Source organism: Antedon bifida, chromosome 4 (assembly GCF_963402885.1).
Source record: "Antedon bifida chromosome 4, ecAntBifi1.1, whole genome shotgun sequence".
Classification (NCBI taxonomy): Eukaryota; Metazoa; Echinodermata; class Crinoidea; order Comatulida; family Antedonidae; genus Antedon; species Antedon bifida.
In genome coordinates this window covers 17549375-17566826 of record NC_136229.1, presented here as the reverse complement: position 1 = coordinate 17566826, position 17452 = coordinate 17549375, and the positions used below count along the sequence as shown (strand labels likewise).

Sequence of the window (17452 nt, the reverse complement as noted above, 5' to 3'; positions counted from 1 at the left end):
TTAACGTTAACGCAAGTTGTGTTTGAACGATTTGCGCAATGCGGGGATTACCCTTTTAGTTTAGTTTTTCTTACACTACAGTTTCAATTTGCGCCAATTCGCATATAATAACGTCCAAGTTTATAATTATCTTTATTTTAAAAACAATGGCGAAAAAATGATACAGATAATCATGGGAGAAATCATGAAGTTATTTATTAATAAAATAATAGAGTTCACTATATAGCCTATCTTTATGATATAAATCCCAATACGTAGTTAAATATATATATATACTGTAATGTATGTAATAGTTTTCTGTTCATAAGTATAATACAGTATTCTTTCAGTGAGCATGTTGAACAGATAATGCTCAATTAATATTTTTCAATGTCTTCTTTATAGAATTGTTTATAAACTCAATTGTTTCTAAATATCTCCAGGCCAAACCATCGCAAAAACAGGAAAAAGGCAATGACTGGAATAGTGGTTGGTAATAACAACACATAGTAGCACAATGTTTCTGGTTCAAGACAGTCTTCTAACATCATCTATAATATTTAGAAAAAAGCAATGCATTGGGTTTGGAATAATAATTAGGAATTCTCAGGTTAAAAAACTATTTTGATGAGGCCACTTTAATGTCATAAATCTGTAATAATTGTCAACTTTGAAAATAAATTGGATATGTTTTACCTATAAAAAAAACAACAGAAAGCTGGTTGTTTATGATTGTAACAATATAGTAAAGCAAAATCATTACTGTTGTTATCCACACATTTATTTCTCAAATTAACCAATCTATGAATATTGTGTACATATTATATAGTATATAGTATATTATTACATAATACTAACTTTATCAAAACTACGAAACAAGCTTTGATTTTAGTTATCTTTCATGTTTTGGATGATGATTTATGATGTTCATATTTTACCGCTATTGAAATCAATCACATGTAGTTGAGCAAAACCAGGTCGAAACGACCACCTTACTTACTAGCAATGGAAGGAACACTCAAATCGTAGCTGGACGAGGGCAGAGAGGACGAGCGAGGATAGGCCTGGACACTAACTTAAGTCAGTAGTACAAGAAAGTCCAACACAGGAATTGAACAATAAAACAAATATATTGTTTCTATATCTAGCTCTTTATGTTTCACTGCATAAAAAGCAAATATTTATTTACGTCTCTTTACAGCATCTAAAAGCCTAGGCCTAGCTAGGAAAGGCGACTTAGTAGTAGTCCTCGAGCTAGACATGTGGTGTTGTTGATATTTTTGTTCATATCGCCCTCTATACAAAATTAAGGTAAAAATGTAAAAAACGTTTTTGGCACGTGGCCATATTATAGTTTTTTTGTACTTTTTTGTACGCTGATGAGTAATGATTTATGAATATGAATGGTTTTTTTTTATTACAATACATGATATGGTCAATCTTGGTATTCACGACCCGAATGGTCAGTACAGTGATATTAATTAGTATTTTCAAGTGCGTGGGGTGGCAGGTTTTCAAAATTTGTATTATTCTTAAAGCTCTGTCTACACTATCAAACTAGTTTGACAAAAAAAGTGTGATGTGCCCAAATATGGCAGTGATATGCCCAAATATGGTAGTGATATGACATCATCATGTCCATATATATTTTTGTCACATAAAGTTTGATAGTGTAGACAGAGCTTTAGACTTATTTTCAGTTTTTTAACAATGCATGTAGTTTTTTTGTACTTTTTTGTACGCTGATGAGTAATGATTTATGAATATGAATGTTTTTTTTTATTACAAATACATGATATGGTCAATCTTGGTATTCACGACCCCGAATGGTCAGTACAGTGATGTTAATTAGTATTTTCAAGTGCGTGGGGTGGCAGGTTTTCAAAATTTGTATTATTCTTAAAGCTCTGTCTACACTATCAAACTAGTTTGACAAAAAAAGTGTGATGTGCCCAAATATGGCAGTGATATGCCCAAATATGGTAGTGATATGACATCATCATGTCCATATATATTTTTGCCACATAAAGTTTGATAGTGTAGACAGAGCTTTAGACTTATTTTCAGTTTTTTAAAAATGCATGTGACGTTTGTGCTATCGATTATACGCCTTGTTGGCTGGCGAGAAGATGTTGCGTTTAAAGAAAATCGTCATGGCCAATTGTGTCAAAATCAAAACAACTTCCATGCCAATCAGCAATTATAGTTTGTACAAACAACTGTATTCCACGATGCGTTCGCGCCGGGCCAACCAGGATGAAACCAGATGAGGGCAGATTGAACACAGCTAGCAGCTACAGGGTCGGTCACGCCCACTGCCATTTAACCAATCAGAATGCTACTTTAGTTGACGTTTACGCTTGAGTAAATCTGCTTATAAACACAACGACAACACCATTCGCCAGTTGTAGTACATTTTCGAAGAAGCGGGGTTGTTATTCAACGGCATTTGTAATAAATTGTTAAATTATTGTTTTTCTGATACCTCAATTAAGATGTTCACGAGTAAGATTTTGAAAAATACGGCAAATCATTTTAAAAATGTGCCTGCCTACCTACACAACACTGGTGAGTATATAAAAGAAATGCAAATTACGATGTTCTACGTAGGTAGAGGAATTAATGGCACTACTAGTACTACGTATATATATGTGTTATTACGTAAGATAGGACAGCAGAAACTGAAAGGCTGGACGTTCAATACAAAATATAATTTAAAATAAATTTAAAAAGGTGTTCTTTTAAAATGGCTACTCCATCTATATAATCACTGTTCATATATAATAATCTAGGCTATATTACCATTATAATAGTTTACGGGAAAGAAAAATGAAATTATTACATAGTAAACTTATTTTCACAGGTCCACGTTCATTGACGGCTCTTCCAAAACTCATGGGTCAAGAATATGATGCTCCCAGCATGAAAACAAACTGTCCAGGCCCAAAGTCTAAGGTAAATACATACACCTTATGTGCTCTCTGAATACATTCTTCAAGGCCTTAATAACATACTTCTTGACCTTGGACGTCTTTTTAATATAAACAGGTACAGCAATGAAAACATCAGTACTTTATTCATATTTCTATAGTATGCTTTAATCATGGAGAAATAACTAATTTATCCATGCTTTAATCAGGGAGATGCTTTAATTGACTTCATCATCTTCCTTTAATCACTGTACAAAACCTAAATTATTACATATGTGATTGTGGAAAGGTGTAAAAAATATTATGTTTCCAAGTTTTCTAACTGATCCAAATATCAAATCCAAATCAACCTTGCATCTGCTTTTTTATTTCGCATTAAATTGAAAAATGTTTAACTTATAATTTTAATACAAGAAAATTTATTCTCATTATGTGCACCCCACGACCACTCAAACACATGCACAAAAACATTTTTCTACAGCGCCCACTACATTCAAACTTACAATTTTACTTACTAGTTTTATTATTAAATTTGTAAATAAATCTGTATATGCAATTTTTTTTTAATTAATTGAAAAAAAAAAAAATCTGACAAATCATATGGGCAAAATGTTTTGGCCATATTCATTTAGTCAGCCTGTCAATCAAAGTAAAACAGTTAAGAACAACAATTGAATAGCTTTTATTATCACTAAATGTTATCAAATTGAATAATGTGCATATGATAATTTGATGTAATCATATCCCATATAGCAATGAAATCCATAAGCCTTTTGTTTGGGAGAAAGAAAGAAATATTGAAATGTGGGGAGAGAAATACAATACATTGAGGTGTGGTAGAGAGATATATTGAGGTGTGGGAAGAGAGATATATTGAGGTGTGGGGAGAGAGAAAGAGGTGGTGGAGAGATTGGGGTCAAGATCAACATTTTTACGATACAATTCCCTCAATATTGACTTGATTCAACCAAATTAAAATACACATTGTAATAGGTTTCACCTGAACACCCAAGTGGCAAAAACAGATATGATGGGAATCTAAGGAGAAAGGGATAAGAAAAATCCATCAAATCGCTGTATTGTAGCTCTAAGGGCTTTGTTTAAAAGAAACTACAGTATATAATTATTCAAGAAGAATGTAACCTACACTACTAGCCCCCTAGTGACTTCACTCTCCATCAGTCTCTCCATTCATCCTGACTGCTAGTTGACCTACTGTTAAATAGATTCACCACTGTACAAACATTCAGATGATCCCTACAAATTTGTATAAGGGATTCTCTACAAATATTTAACAATTGATATTTTCAATAAATTTCCTGAAATCAAGGTAAATGATTACTAAATGAAACCAATGGAAACTAATCATGCATCTGTTGATAAATTATATCAACAATCATCATTTTTATACTCTCCATTTTTCTATGTTTAGCATTCTCTAGGTGGTTTAGTATTTTTTTTTTCCTTTGTCCTTGACAAAAATAAAAAAATAAATTTTTATTTTATGTGATTTTGCAATATGCTCTTGAAACTTGACCTTGATTGAATAAAAAATGTGGAAATGCTTTGTTTAAGACAGGGAGTTGAATAACAACTCCCTGGTTTAAGATATGCTTATAAATCATAAATTTAAATATTAGAGATGCTATAGGTCAAAGGTCAGGAGGTCAGGTCAAAATTTAAAAATTGTTTGAAAAAGTGGTTCTTGGCATATCATGTAACATTTTTTTTTTCATTAAAGAAGATTAATAAAATCGCACTTTAAAAAGGCCATTTTGCAGTTTTAATGAAGTTATTCACCAAAAAAAAAAAGGTTTTAATTTTAACCAAAAACCATTGTTGTTTTTTTTTTCAGGAAAATAATTTATTTTTCGAACCAGTTTTTGGTCAAGTGAATAACTATTAGGTGGTGACATTAAAATGGCATATTCAACAACAAAAAAATGTTTTATTTAAGCAAAAAATCTTTTAGCAGTACAAAGAACTTTCAATTCCTATTGACCCCGCTATTGACCCAACAGTGTCCGGCTTTTATCTCAACTATTGTATCATATCATGTGATTTAACAATAGATGTAAACTTGAATTTGGTTGCCAAGTTTTGTTTGATTTCATTATGTTGCTTTTTTTTATTTGGTTATGAGGTTATTGCTATTTTACATAGAATACATTGTTGAGGTATTGTTGAGATTTTGTAGTATTAAACCAATTAAGCCAAATGAAAAAAAAAGTTTTACATCCGGGCTTGGATTTTTTTATATTTTTTATGATTGTACTATTAGCTATTTTCTGGAAATCCTGTCACCGTTTATACAATCGTTACTATGCAGTTTCAAGAAATGAATTATTTTTAAAATTTTTTTTTACCACAATTTTTGGAAACAAATTGAAATAGCTACAGTAAAAGCAAATAAAGTTGACCTTATTTTGAAGAAAATATAGAAGCCATGTTGATACTTTTTTGGCTAATTGATCATCAGATGAAAAAATAATAATTTTTTCTTTCCTTTTTTTTAGGAACTACTGACAAGATACGAAAAAACTAACAAGGTAAGTCATTACTATATTAATTCAGTGGTTATATGTTCAAATCCTCAAGAATTTTTAAACAAACATTTTAATTTTAGTAATTATAATTATTATTCTAACTCAATACAAGAAAATATTTATTCAAAACCAAATTTTTGTTATGTTTTGATGGTAAAAACTAGCAAACGAGTGGCATGGTACTACACCGCATTCCTCAACTGAATAATAATACAGAATAATAAAATGAATTTTTTTTTAAAATTTTCATTTTGATTACAAAAGGAATTTGTGTAGTAATTTTATCAGAATAAAATTAATAACAGACTAATACTTTAATAGAAACACATAGTTTAAAACATTTTTCCTTTGCTTTCCAGAATATTGGACATGTGCAATTTTTCGTAGACCTTGAAGCAAGCCGTGGAAACTATGTTGTTGATGTCGATGGCAACCGTATGCTAGACATCTTCACACAGATCTCATCTTTGCCTTTAGGTAAGAAGGACATTTATTTTTATGTAACTCGACAATTACAGGATGGATAAGCCCGTATCCAGGGGGTTTGAGGGTTTGAATGAACCTCCCTCCCCTTTTTTAGTTGTGACCTTTTCAACTGGATACCAATAGCGAAAGTGGCATCGAAGGTGACAGCAACCTAGCTCATGATGATTTTTATATATGACAAGGACTTCATAAGGGCATCACACTACCAACATCTTCATAGTAATACCTACTTTCATTATAAAGTCAAGATAGTTAACAACATATTCGATTCTAAAAATTTAGTCCTAAAAAGCTCCTTTAATACTTTTTTTTAATTGGTGTAATATAAATTTTGGATTACTTATATGTTATTATATGAACAGTTTTATTTTTCAAGAACTTTGCAAGGTTTTGGTTTATTATTCTGTGAGTGCTATTAAAAACTGTAATAAAATCAAGGGATCGGTTTGAGAAGAACATATAAATTGCTATAGTCTTGATATTTGACACTAAAAATATGGAATTTAGATAATACTGTAGGCAGGTGTTGTTGGCCTGCTGATATTGTTTACAGTAATAAGTGTAGCTATAAATAGATATAATAAAATGTGAGGGTAAAAAGGACAGATGTATTCAAAAAGTTGTGGACTTGTGGGCTTTCATAGAAATATTATATGGCATTTAATACAAATTTCGGTAGATAAAGTGGTATTAACATTTCATAGTGATTCAAATTTTTTCAATTGCTGTTAAATTCGTGGGATTGTGGGAAACATACACTCATTTTTTACACTTTGAACCTGAGCAGTATATGAAAATTTATAATTTGACTGAGACAACCGTCTCAGAATTGTATTGTAACATAAAATGATTTTCTTCAGGTTACAATCACCCAGCCATACTAGAGGCTATGCAAGATCCATCAAATCTGGTAAGATTTCATGGAGTTACTTACTGTACTATTTTGTTAATAGATCAATTGGAGTCCCCCTGTAACACCAGGTCTGTTCCAGTTATCATCCTTTGGTCGTAGACAGTGACAACCAGCTATTTTGCAGTGTTTACAGTTACTTGCAAATTGTTTATACTCATTTCAATACTTCATAAGTTAATACATTAGCTATTCACTATTAAAAATATAGATTCTCATGTATAAAAGATCATAATTTTATGAGAAATTTGGCCAGGATTTATGGTTACTTTTTATGGATACTTTTTATTTACAGCGCTTTTTTGCATTCTTGCTCTACTTGCTGAACAATACAGCAAAACAAACGTTTGCTTTTTTAGACAGGTTCTCAACAGTCCAACGATCTACGACAAAGAAGTACCAATTGAACATTTTTTGTACGAGATGAACTTCAAGATTACAAGTTTGCCCTTAATTATAAATGAAAATTTATAAGTAACTAAACTTATTTACAGATAATTTTTACAACGTATCTTTAATTAAACAGAATGATAGTGGATTGATAGTAATTCTAAGATTTTAATTACAGGTGACAATTGCCAATAGGCCTGCACTAGGCTATAATCTCCCAAATGGCTACACAGAAAAATTAGAAGAAATCATGATGCCCGTAAGTTAAAAAGAAACAATAATAAATACATGATGTTATTTCAATGAATCTTATTTTAAATTTTTAATCACTTTGGGATTTTTAATCATTGATCCTAAATTTTCCCACATTTTGGTCAGCAATGGATATAATGTAATTATTTTTGCCTTTAAATAATAACAAAACTACTACAATGCTGAAGAGTGGCTGCTATTTGAAATAGATTTTATCTATTCTCGGCCAAAATCTGTATTTTTGTTGTTGCAGATCGCACCAAAGGGTTTAGATTATGTACAAACTATGATGTGTGGATCGTGTTCAAATGAAAATGCAATGAAACAAGTATTCCTGTGGTATCGAGTAAGTAAATTACCAAACACCCTTAGTTTGAACTCATCCTTAATGTGATATTCTCATATGTGGACATGATGATGTCATATTACTGCCATATTAGTGTATATCACTACCATATTAATAAAATAAAAACTGTGGCCTCCAGGCTGTTCACAGACAGACAGACACACACACACACACACAAACATACAGGGGTAAAAATATAACCTCCTTGGCGGAGGTAACAAGTATTCTTGTGGTATCGAGTAAGTAAACTATTGAATTCCAAACACCCTTAGTTTGAACTCATCCTTAATGTGATGTGCCCATATATGGACATGATGATGTCATATTACTGCCATATTAGTGTATATCACTACCATATTAATAAAACAAGTATTCTTGTGGTATCAAGTAAGTAAACTATTGAATTCCAAACACCCTTAGTTTAAACTTATCCTTGCAGTGAGGTATAGAAGATGGCAGGAAAAGTGGCATGACACATGGGACACAGGCCCCTGGTTTAGCATACCTTATGGGTCCTCCAATACTGGGTAGTTGCATTGGGGCAGCTCATGCTCTGTGGCCCCTTAAACTCTGGGCCCTTGGGTTTAGCCAGTGAGCGCTCAAAACTAAAAATTTAAAATTAATTTAAAATCTAGTTTACTATTATATACTGTGTTTATACAATCTTTTGTAAAGAATTTAAAGAACGTCTTTTTTGTATTAAAGAATGTCTTTTTTGTATTAAAGAATTATATAAAATTACTGTATATATATTTATATAAGAAATTTAACAAACGTCTTTTTAGTTTGGAATTCTACAATATTTGCTATGAATGCATTATTTGATATGCCCCCTGGTAGTGATTACAATGCACAGTACTTTGTCTTATTTGGAGCATGATGTAATATAATATCAAAGGGTGGATTAAGGATTAATTTCTTTGTAATGGTATGTGTGCTGAGGGCCCGAAGAAACGTGTGTGGGTTGAATCCTGATGAGACGAGTCATCTTGAGACAGCATCGGGCATTTTTAGGACTTTAAAACATGTTTAATTTTCTCCTGACGAGACGGTTCATCAAGCCTCGTAGTACAATGCTGTCTGACTTTTAAAATTAATAATTATAGTTAAATTGATGTTAAAATTAATTGATGATTAGTTATTTTTATATAATATAACTATATTAATTTATTAGTGATATCGTTTAACTCAAAACTGAATTCAGAACCAAAAGAATTTCTGTATCTGTATAAGCTACTCGAATCAATAGTACTTAGTGTAATTTATGATTTACGATTCTATTATTATATGCAATACATTTGTCACTTTATTATGCAATTCATTGTTACATGCCTGTGCAGTCTTAAAGGGACAGTTCATGTGAAGTCTTAAAGGGACAGTTCATGTGAAGTCTTAAAGGGACAGTCATCATTATCATTCTAAATTTGTTCCATAATGTTTTGCCATAAGTTCATCTCCAGTGTGATGATATACCAATTCAATCATCACGGTAAATTGACTAAAATGCTACTAATTTCAGAGAACGAAAAGAGGTGGCGCGGAAGTGACACAAGAAGAAATGGATACATGCATGGTGAATGAGGTACATACTGTATTTATAAACATGTCTGTAATAATAAGTGGTTGAATAGCTTGGTGCCAACTTATAATCCCAAGGTCTGATGTTCAAACAATGTATGATCCAGGTTTGCATTCTAATCACGACGACAATTAATTATATTAGAATATTTTTTAAATACTTTAATTTATATATTTTTAGAGCACTTTTATGGTACTTTTTATCAGTTTTTAAGTGCTTTAGTTTTTTATTTTTTCTAGGCCCCTGGTAGTCCACAGTATACATTTATGTCATTTAGTGGCAGTTTTCATGGGCGTACAGTTGGTAAGTAAAACATTTAAATTCTTTCGTACGTATGTAGGGCATGTGTTGGCTTAAGGCTGTAATGCATTTATACACTAAGCATAAAACATATATTTATTTCTGTCTGCTACAGTACCTACATATTCAGTATTAAAGTTCTGATTTTAAAAGTGACTAGTAGAATATAAAATGATTAATTTCATTATTATGTATATATACACTGTACGTATGCTTTATCTTTAAAATATTATAATATAATTTATATGGATTTAAAGACCTTATGTTGAAGCATTTGATAGATCAATTTAAGAATTATAGATAGATTGAAATTGGTAATATTGTATTATTATATATTATATTATATTGTATGTGTAGTAAATGAATTTAAAATAGTAACTGTGTAGGAACATATACTTTATTATTTGAGGTCAATGTGTGCACACATGCAAATTGAATTTTAAAAAACAGCTGGGCTATTAAGTAATTTAATTAAGTTGAGCACTAGTTTTGCAGTCAATTACATCTTATATAATTTTGTTCCTTGCAATGTGTCTCAACAACTTTTTATTTTAAGATATTCTTGACATTGCATATTATAAATTAAATAGATGTGACAGGTTTATGCATGTCTTGAAATAATCCTTCATTTCATATAAATAATGCATCTGTAGCAGAATGTCATTAATTATTAGCAAAGGCTGACTCATGTTACTTATCACATCTAAAATATGAAACAATTTTAATATGTAGCAACTAAAGTCCTATATTTCTATAATAAAAGTCTTGTGAAATTTGCATTTGAGTTATATCAAATTATAATAAAATATGAATAATTTTTAAATAATTATTAAATCATCTTGTAAAATCCATATTTGTTACTTATAAATGTGTTTTTCTGTTGTAAATCTATACCTGTAACTCAGTCTCATAATGAGGATGATATCCTAATAAAACCTACAGATAAAATTGGAAAAACAATTAGAAAATATGTTCAATTCAATCACATTATTTACCATATCACCATACAACTAATTTATATTTAATAGCCTGAATTATTATGCATAATATTTAATTATTGTAATTTTATTTCACAATTTATACAATTTGAATTAGAATTCTTATTATGCTGTCTAACCATATTTCAGGACATGTGCATTTTTAATATTTCTTTAAATACATACAGTATTTAAAATATATACTGTATGTAGTAAGCGAGTGAGTGGCCTAAAATAAATAAATGTTAACAATAGTGTCCATTTCATTTAATTTATAAAATTTGAATTAGAATTCTTTTTATAATATATTATGCTGTCTAACCATATTTCAGGACATGTGCAATTTCTTTAAAATATATACAGCATTAAAAATATATAGTGTATGTGTAGTAAGCGAGTGAGTGGCCGAGCGGTTAAGAAAGTGGAACTGTAATACATAGCCATAATATTGGCAAGGGTTCGAGCCTCACTCACTCCATGGTTCTACTTAAAAGTAGGCCTTCTAGTAGGCCGCCTAATTCCATAAGCCCCCAATACAAAAGATAGGACATTAGGTTCAGTTTTAACAGAAACATTTTATGTCTGCTAGGTTGTTTATCATTAACGCATTCAAAAATGATCCACAAACTTGACATGCCAGCAATGGATTGGCCAATGGCACCGTTCCCGAGTCTAAAGTATCCATTAGATATGCACACTGCAGAGAATCGAGCAGAAGAAGATCGTTGCTTAGCTGAGGTAAGATATATATTTATTATACTTTATATTGGAATACAAAAAAAATGACAATGCTGTGGGTATCAATGGCTGGATCTCTATGGAGATCCAAAATAAAATAAGCAAAAAGCTAAATCAAAACAGCTAGAAAAATTAGCAGAGCTTTCGGGGAACACTGGCCCTTCATCAGTGCATGATTTATTCTCCCACAATGCCCAATACATGATCATGGAGACAACCCCCCTACAATTTTTGAAAAATATACCAAGTTCCTATCATGCACATGTGGAATGTATGTACACAATCTATGTAGAACTAGGAAGTCCTTTGTTGTAGTAATTCAAATGTTCGATGATAACTCTATACTGTAATTTTTGTTTTGAATTTTAATCATTTTTAATTATTTTAACAGTATTTTAACATTGGCCTATTAACCGTAGTTTTCTCTATTAAGAAATGTAATTGTTAATCAATAAATGTTAACAATAGTGTACATTTCATTAGGAACATTATTGATTTTCTATTATCATAGTCAACACAATATAACATGTTTATGTTGTGCTGATCATCATAATGCCCGAATGTCCTATTCCAAAGGGCGCTATCAATTGTATATTAATTATCGTTGCACCTTTCCTTTCTTAGGGAAATTAAATTATTATGTTTATACGGCATAAATGATTAGAGTAATTTCCAAATGGTATTAGTACTGACAGCCAACTGGCATTAACAATTATCTAATTATAATCATAGCTCAGCCAAGTCAATTTCAATATTTGCATGAATAAAACCATGGAATAACATTTTATACATGATGCCCTCTGTCCTCATTTAACTAATGCTATATAAGTACTATATAGGTATATCTTTTTCTTTTAAAATTGTGTAATTCTCTATTTACTTGTAATTGGGTGGTCAGTGACTAAACCAGCTGCATAGCTGGATATAATTGTTCAGTCAATAGCCGCAGGTTGTCTGTTCTAAGCTTTAATTCAAAGTCAAAACTAGACCAACCTAACGCTTAACATTTTTACCAAATATATTATTGTATTATGCAAATTATATGAAAAAAAGATTGTTTTATAAGCATGTTTACTTAGCCCGAACCGTGGGTGAATAGCATTGAATGTAAGTAAACACTAAACAAAAGGGGACAAATAATATATTATGATGTTCAAATATTGACAGGTTCAAAGGTTAATCGATGAATATATGGAAAAGGGCCGTGACGTAGCTGGTATGATAGTGGAACCAATTCAAGCTGAAGGAGGAGATAACCATGCTACCCCATACTTCTTTCAAGGCCTACGGAATATTTGTACTCGGGTAATGTTAATGAGCCTTCAATTTACAATTACCTAGGAACTAGTTATGACATATTAAAACAAGTGATGCAAGGAAGACAGGGAATGGTGGCCATGTCTCTTCAAAACTATTATTAGTACATATAAACTAATAATTAAAAATATGAAAAACCACAAAAATCATGAAATATTAACTCTATTAGCAATAAAAATAAATGTCTTGGGTTGATACAGGCTAAACAGGCATGGTATTGCCTGACTGAGTAGGGGTCATGACTTTAAACTGTCATCTCTGATACTGACTATTGTGAATCACTTAAGTGATTCTAAAAGTCTATTAAAAAGTAATAAACTTGAGGTCATGCATAAAATGCTGCCTTTGTTCATTAACTTGATACTGTTAATATGGAGGGAAAACAGGCTGAAATTGATCTACAATCATGGACCTATAAAATTTGGTTAAATTACTGTGTATGACCTAGTATAGTCCCCGGTGCCTGGGTATGAAATTTGGGGAAAATTAGGAGAAAATTATACCCAAATTACATTACCAATGGAATAATATTCTCGTATCCATATTTAGCCTAAATTATGGATAAGACTATACTAAAAGCATGAGATTATACAGTACTTGATCATATACAGTATTTATCGTATTTGTAAATATTTAGCAAAAATGTTTTTATTTAATTAATTAATAACAAATTGTTAATAATTTTAGAATGGAGTTGGTATGATCGTAGATGAAGTACAAACTGGCGGTGGTTGCACTGGAACAATATTTGCCTGCGATCAGTGGGGGTTAGATAATCCCCCTGATCTTGTAACATTTAGTAAGAAATTGGCAATGGCTGGCTACTTCTACAAGAAAGAGTTTACACCTGACGTGGTAAAGAATCTGTCATTATCTATCTACAACCAGGGGCGGGGCCAGAGGGATTGCGCTTGAGGCACACTCTCTAAAATGGAACTATGAACTCATTTTTTAATCCATTTTCGACATACTATTATTATTGCTAGCGCTCTCCTGTTTGAAAAATCACGGATCAGCCCTTGACAACTTTTGTATAATGCAGTCTAAAGCTCTGTCTACACTATCAAACTAGTTGAAAAAAAAAGTGATGTACCCAAATATTGTAGTGATATGCCCAAATATGGTAGTGATATGACATCATCATGTCCATATATGGGCACATATTTTTGTCACATAAAGTTTGATAGTGTAGACAGAGCCTTATTCTATTTTCTAGTGAATTATATAAACTCTTTTGATTTTCTTTACAGGGTTATCGAGTTTTCAACACATGGATGGGTGAACCATCTAAAATGATTCTTCTTGAGGCAATACTGAAAACAATAACACAAGAAAACCTACTGGAAAATGTTAAAGTAACAGGAAAAGTGATATTGGATGGACTCAACGAATTACAGGTAAAACAATAAGTACAATTCCACAACACCCTCCAAACAAATCTATTGTGTACTAACTAGAGTATATCAAACCAAGGATGCCAAGAATTAAAGACAACATACAGAGTTCTTGGTTTACTATACTAAAGCAATGTCATTATTTTACAATTTCATAAAATGATAATTTGGTTGAAGCAGTGAAGCTATGGTAACTAATTTAGATTAGATTGAGGGCTGGGTTATTATGACATCAATAAATCGAAGCTCTATTTTATGAGTGAATTCAAGCATAAAATTTATTTCACAATCATTTGAATTGAAGCACTATGACCTGAGGTCTCAAAAAGTTGCATGATTATCCATTGTTAGTTGGTTCCATGGTTGGTTTTGATATTGTAATAAAATTGAGTGTGCGAGTAAATGCACTCTTTATTTTCCCAGACACCTAAATTTTTTTGATTTTCCAGTGTTTTTGTATTTAAAATGCAAGCAAACAAGAAATATCATTCATAGCTGATTCAGAACTCCTGATAAGTGCCAGTTTCCTGATATTTCTTGTGATTTCTCGTTTCTCACTTAAAAGATCCAATTTAATTAATAAAAGATACAACGCACCTCAGCATGTAGCATGCTTGATATCCATTGTTTATTATAAATGCCAAGTCCAGAGATATTTGGCCATTACATGGTTTGGCCTCGCTTTCATAACATCGCCTGATATTTAATTTGTTGAAATCGGGACCTCTGGTATGATTTTAAACTTGATACTTCATTATCTGTTTTTTTATAGGATGCTTATCCTCATGTCTTCAGCAAAGCGCGTGGTAATGGAACATTCATTGCCGTTGACTGTGTTGATAACCAAAAAGCAACTCTTATCTCATCACTTCTGAAGAATGAAGGTAATTTCTAAGCAGCTGTTCATTTGTGCTGTCTGTTAATTTGTTTGTCGTATACAGGTTATCATTATTGTCAGACCATTAATTTCCCATGTGAAAATTACTCAGCAAGTACACTCTCCATACCATTTATCTCGTATGTGATCAATCACTCAAGATGTGTTCGCACACATACACTATGTGCATGCACAAAGCATATTTAAGCTGATCCAAATCAAAAATTACATCCAATGAAGAGCTTCATGATCAGTTACTGCTCTCTTTTATACATCTGTATCGTTTTTCTGGGAATTGAATATTCCCTTTTCTGAATGGATTTAGTGCTGCAGTAAACTGATTTAGTGTTTCAGTGCTGAAGTAAACATAGTGCTGCAGTAAATAGAATTCCTACCTTCTTATGACTCCTTTCTTTCATTTATTCCAGGTGTCAATTTGGGATTGTGCGGCTCAAGAACTCTTCGTTTCCGTCCGGCTCTTATTTTCAAACCATTCCATGCAGATATTCTTTTAGATGCATTGGACAAAGTTGCAAAAAACATGAATTAAGACTGTTTGGAAACCTGAAAAAAGGAGATACATCGAACAAAGTTGCAAAAGACATGAATTAAGACTGTTAAAAAAAAAATAGATGCATTGGAAGGATGCATTAATATAAAAGTTACAAAAAAAACTGTTTTGGAATCTGTAAAAAAAGAATTCTAGAGGGTAGTAGCATATTTGAAAGAAAGTTAAATTCCAACATCCTGCTTGCGAGGAAAAATAAAATTTGTTTTGCAAAGGAATGTGATTGTAGGTGGCAAACATTCGCAATGTGATACATATAGAATGTAGTATACTACACATTGTGGGCATTTAAATTTGATTGTACCTAGTAAAATCTTTAAGTACCAGTACAGTACTTTGCATTAATCTTAAGTTTGGTTTCCACTTGGATTTTCGGATGACCAGTTACGTTGCCTCCTAGTGTGAACTAAGCTTTATTAGGCTTTTTATTTTGCCAGACACAGAAGAGATTGTACAGATGAAAACAGTTGGCACAGCTAGCTATACTTTTTTTCCTTATCTTTGGAATCGATGTTTGTAAATTATAAAAATGAAATATAGATTAACAAAATTACAACCTTGACAGCTATCTTTGGAAATAGGTTTTTGTACAAAAACTGATCAGTTAAGAATGTAATTGAAATACAGTAAAACAATGTAGTTACTGCAGTAACTGCAGTGGTATGCACTGTGTTGTTCTAGGAAAATATACAAGGCATACATGCTTTCAACACAGTTCAAACTGCAATGTTTTAAACATTTACTATGACATAATTAAACGACAAACAAGCTAGATATATGACCTTAATTTAATCTTCCAAAGGTAAAAATCATTAAATTTAATCACTCTACCCTTCGAAAGTGCTCTCCTGTCATAACCTTTGTTTCTAGGGGCCTTATGCATGTTTAGGCCCTACTGGTTTGTATTGTACAGTAGGCCTACTGAATTGTAAATACTATTAATTGCATGTTATAGATCATTTATACCAATTAACAGTGCCAAAACTAATGTTAGAATTATAAATTGAAAATAATTGATTTATATTGAATTGATTTAATAATAAGATAAAATAAGCATTATGGTTCTCATCTGCGATTTTGGTAAACACACAAAGTCATCTATAAGTCTTGTGTGGAAACCTAACTAGTACTTTCACATTTTAAAAATTAGTAAAAAATTAACTACGGTAGTTTTAAAAACTAAATTAAAGAGAAATTAAAATATTATCAATCTTTTTTATTTCTTAAAAAAGATGATTTGATTTGAATTTATTTAGAAAAATTGCTTAAATTACAGTCATAAACATTACGGAAAGACATATTTGAAAGAACTTTTGTGATGTGGGACCAAACTTTGCACACAGGTGGCTGATGAGAACCATATCATTATTTCTCATGGCCTAATACTGAAAATGATATAATAAGAAAATACTGTAATGTATGCAAAGGTATAAGAATTTTAAAACTGATTGAATACTAAAATATTTCACTGTACTCTAATCCAAGTTTTAGTTAAACTGAAACTATTGTACATTACAGCATAGATTCAATCAATGGACTTCGGTAGATTAAAACTATTGTAAATTATTAATACAAACCCTATGTATTTGTGACACCAAGTTCATTCAAATGTTTTGTATGGTACAGTTAAACTGAAAACTATTATACATTACATCATAGTTTCATTCAATGAAAATAAGTTATTGTAAAATACTAGTAAATCTAAGTAAATACAAAGGTTTTGTATGGTACATTATAAAGTCAACTTAATTCTTTACAAGGAGTTCATAGAGCCTTCTTGTCTGTTATCAGTATTATTCTATCTTGCATATTAAAACAATTTGAATGAATACACTGTTGAATTCTTCTTTCTGTGCTTTACTG

At 31.2% G+C, this 17452-nt stretch overlaps 2 protein-coding genes across 3 annotated transcripts in view; one reads left to right on the top strand and one right to left on the bottom strand.

Annotated features, from left to right (window-relative positions):
* Window positions 1-170: 170 nt before the first annotated feature.
* LOC144840576 (telomere length regulation protein TEL2 homolog) overlaps window positions 171-17452 on the bottom strand; it is a 32066-nt gene continuing 14784 nt past the window's right edge. The window contains exons 22-23 of one of the 2 annotated variants that reach the window (XR_013611936.1): window positions 15417-15585; window positions 171-530 (exon numbers count right to left, since the gene is read on the bottom strand). The gene's annotated coding sequence lies outside the window, so the exon portion shown is untranslated. Of the gene's footprint in view, window positions 531-15416; window positions 15586-17452 lie in introns of those variants that run through there. The other variant, XM_078696439.1, reaches the window with a different exon arrangement.
* LOC144840589 (4-aminobutyrate aminotransferase, mitochondrial-like) lies at window positions 2289-17430 on the top strand. The gene is made up of 15 exons (XM_078696456.1): window positions 2289-2547; window positions 2843-2934; window positions 5426-5458; window positions 5815-5932; window positions 6802-6851; window positions 7420-7500; window positions 7747-7839; window positions 9359-9421; window positions 9658-9721; window positions 11285-11433; window positions 12601-12738; window positions 13438-13605; window positions 14001-14147; window positions 14917-15028; window positions 15450-17430. Exons 1-15 carry the CDS (start codon window positions 2475-2477, stop codon window positions 15569-15571), a joined length of 1503 nt encoding a protein of 500 aa, XP_078552582.1. The 5' UTR covers window positions 2289-2474; the 3' UTR covers window positions 15572-17430.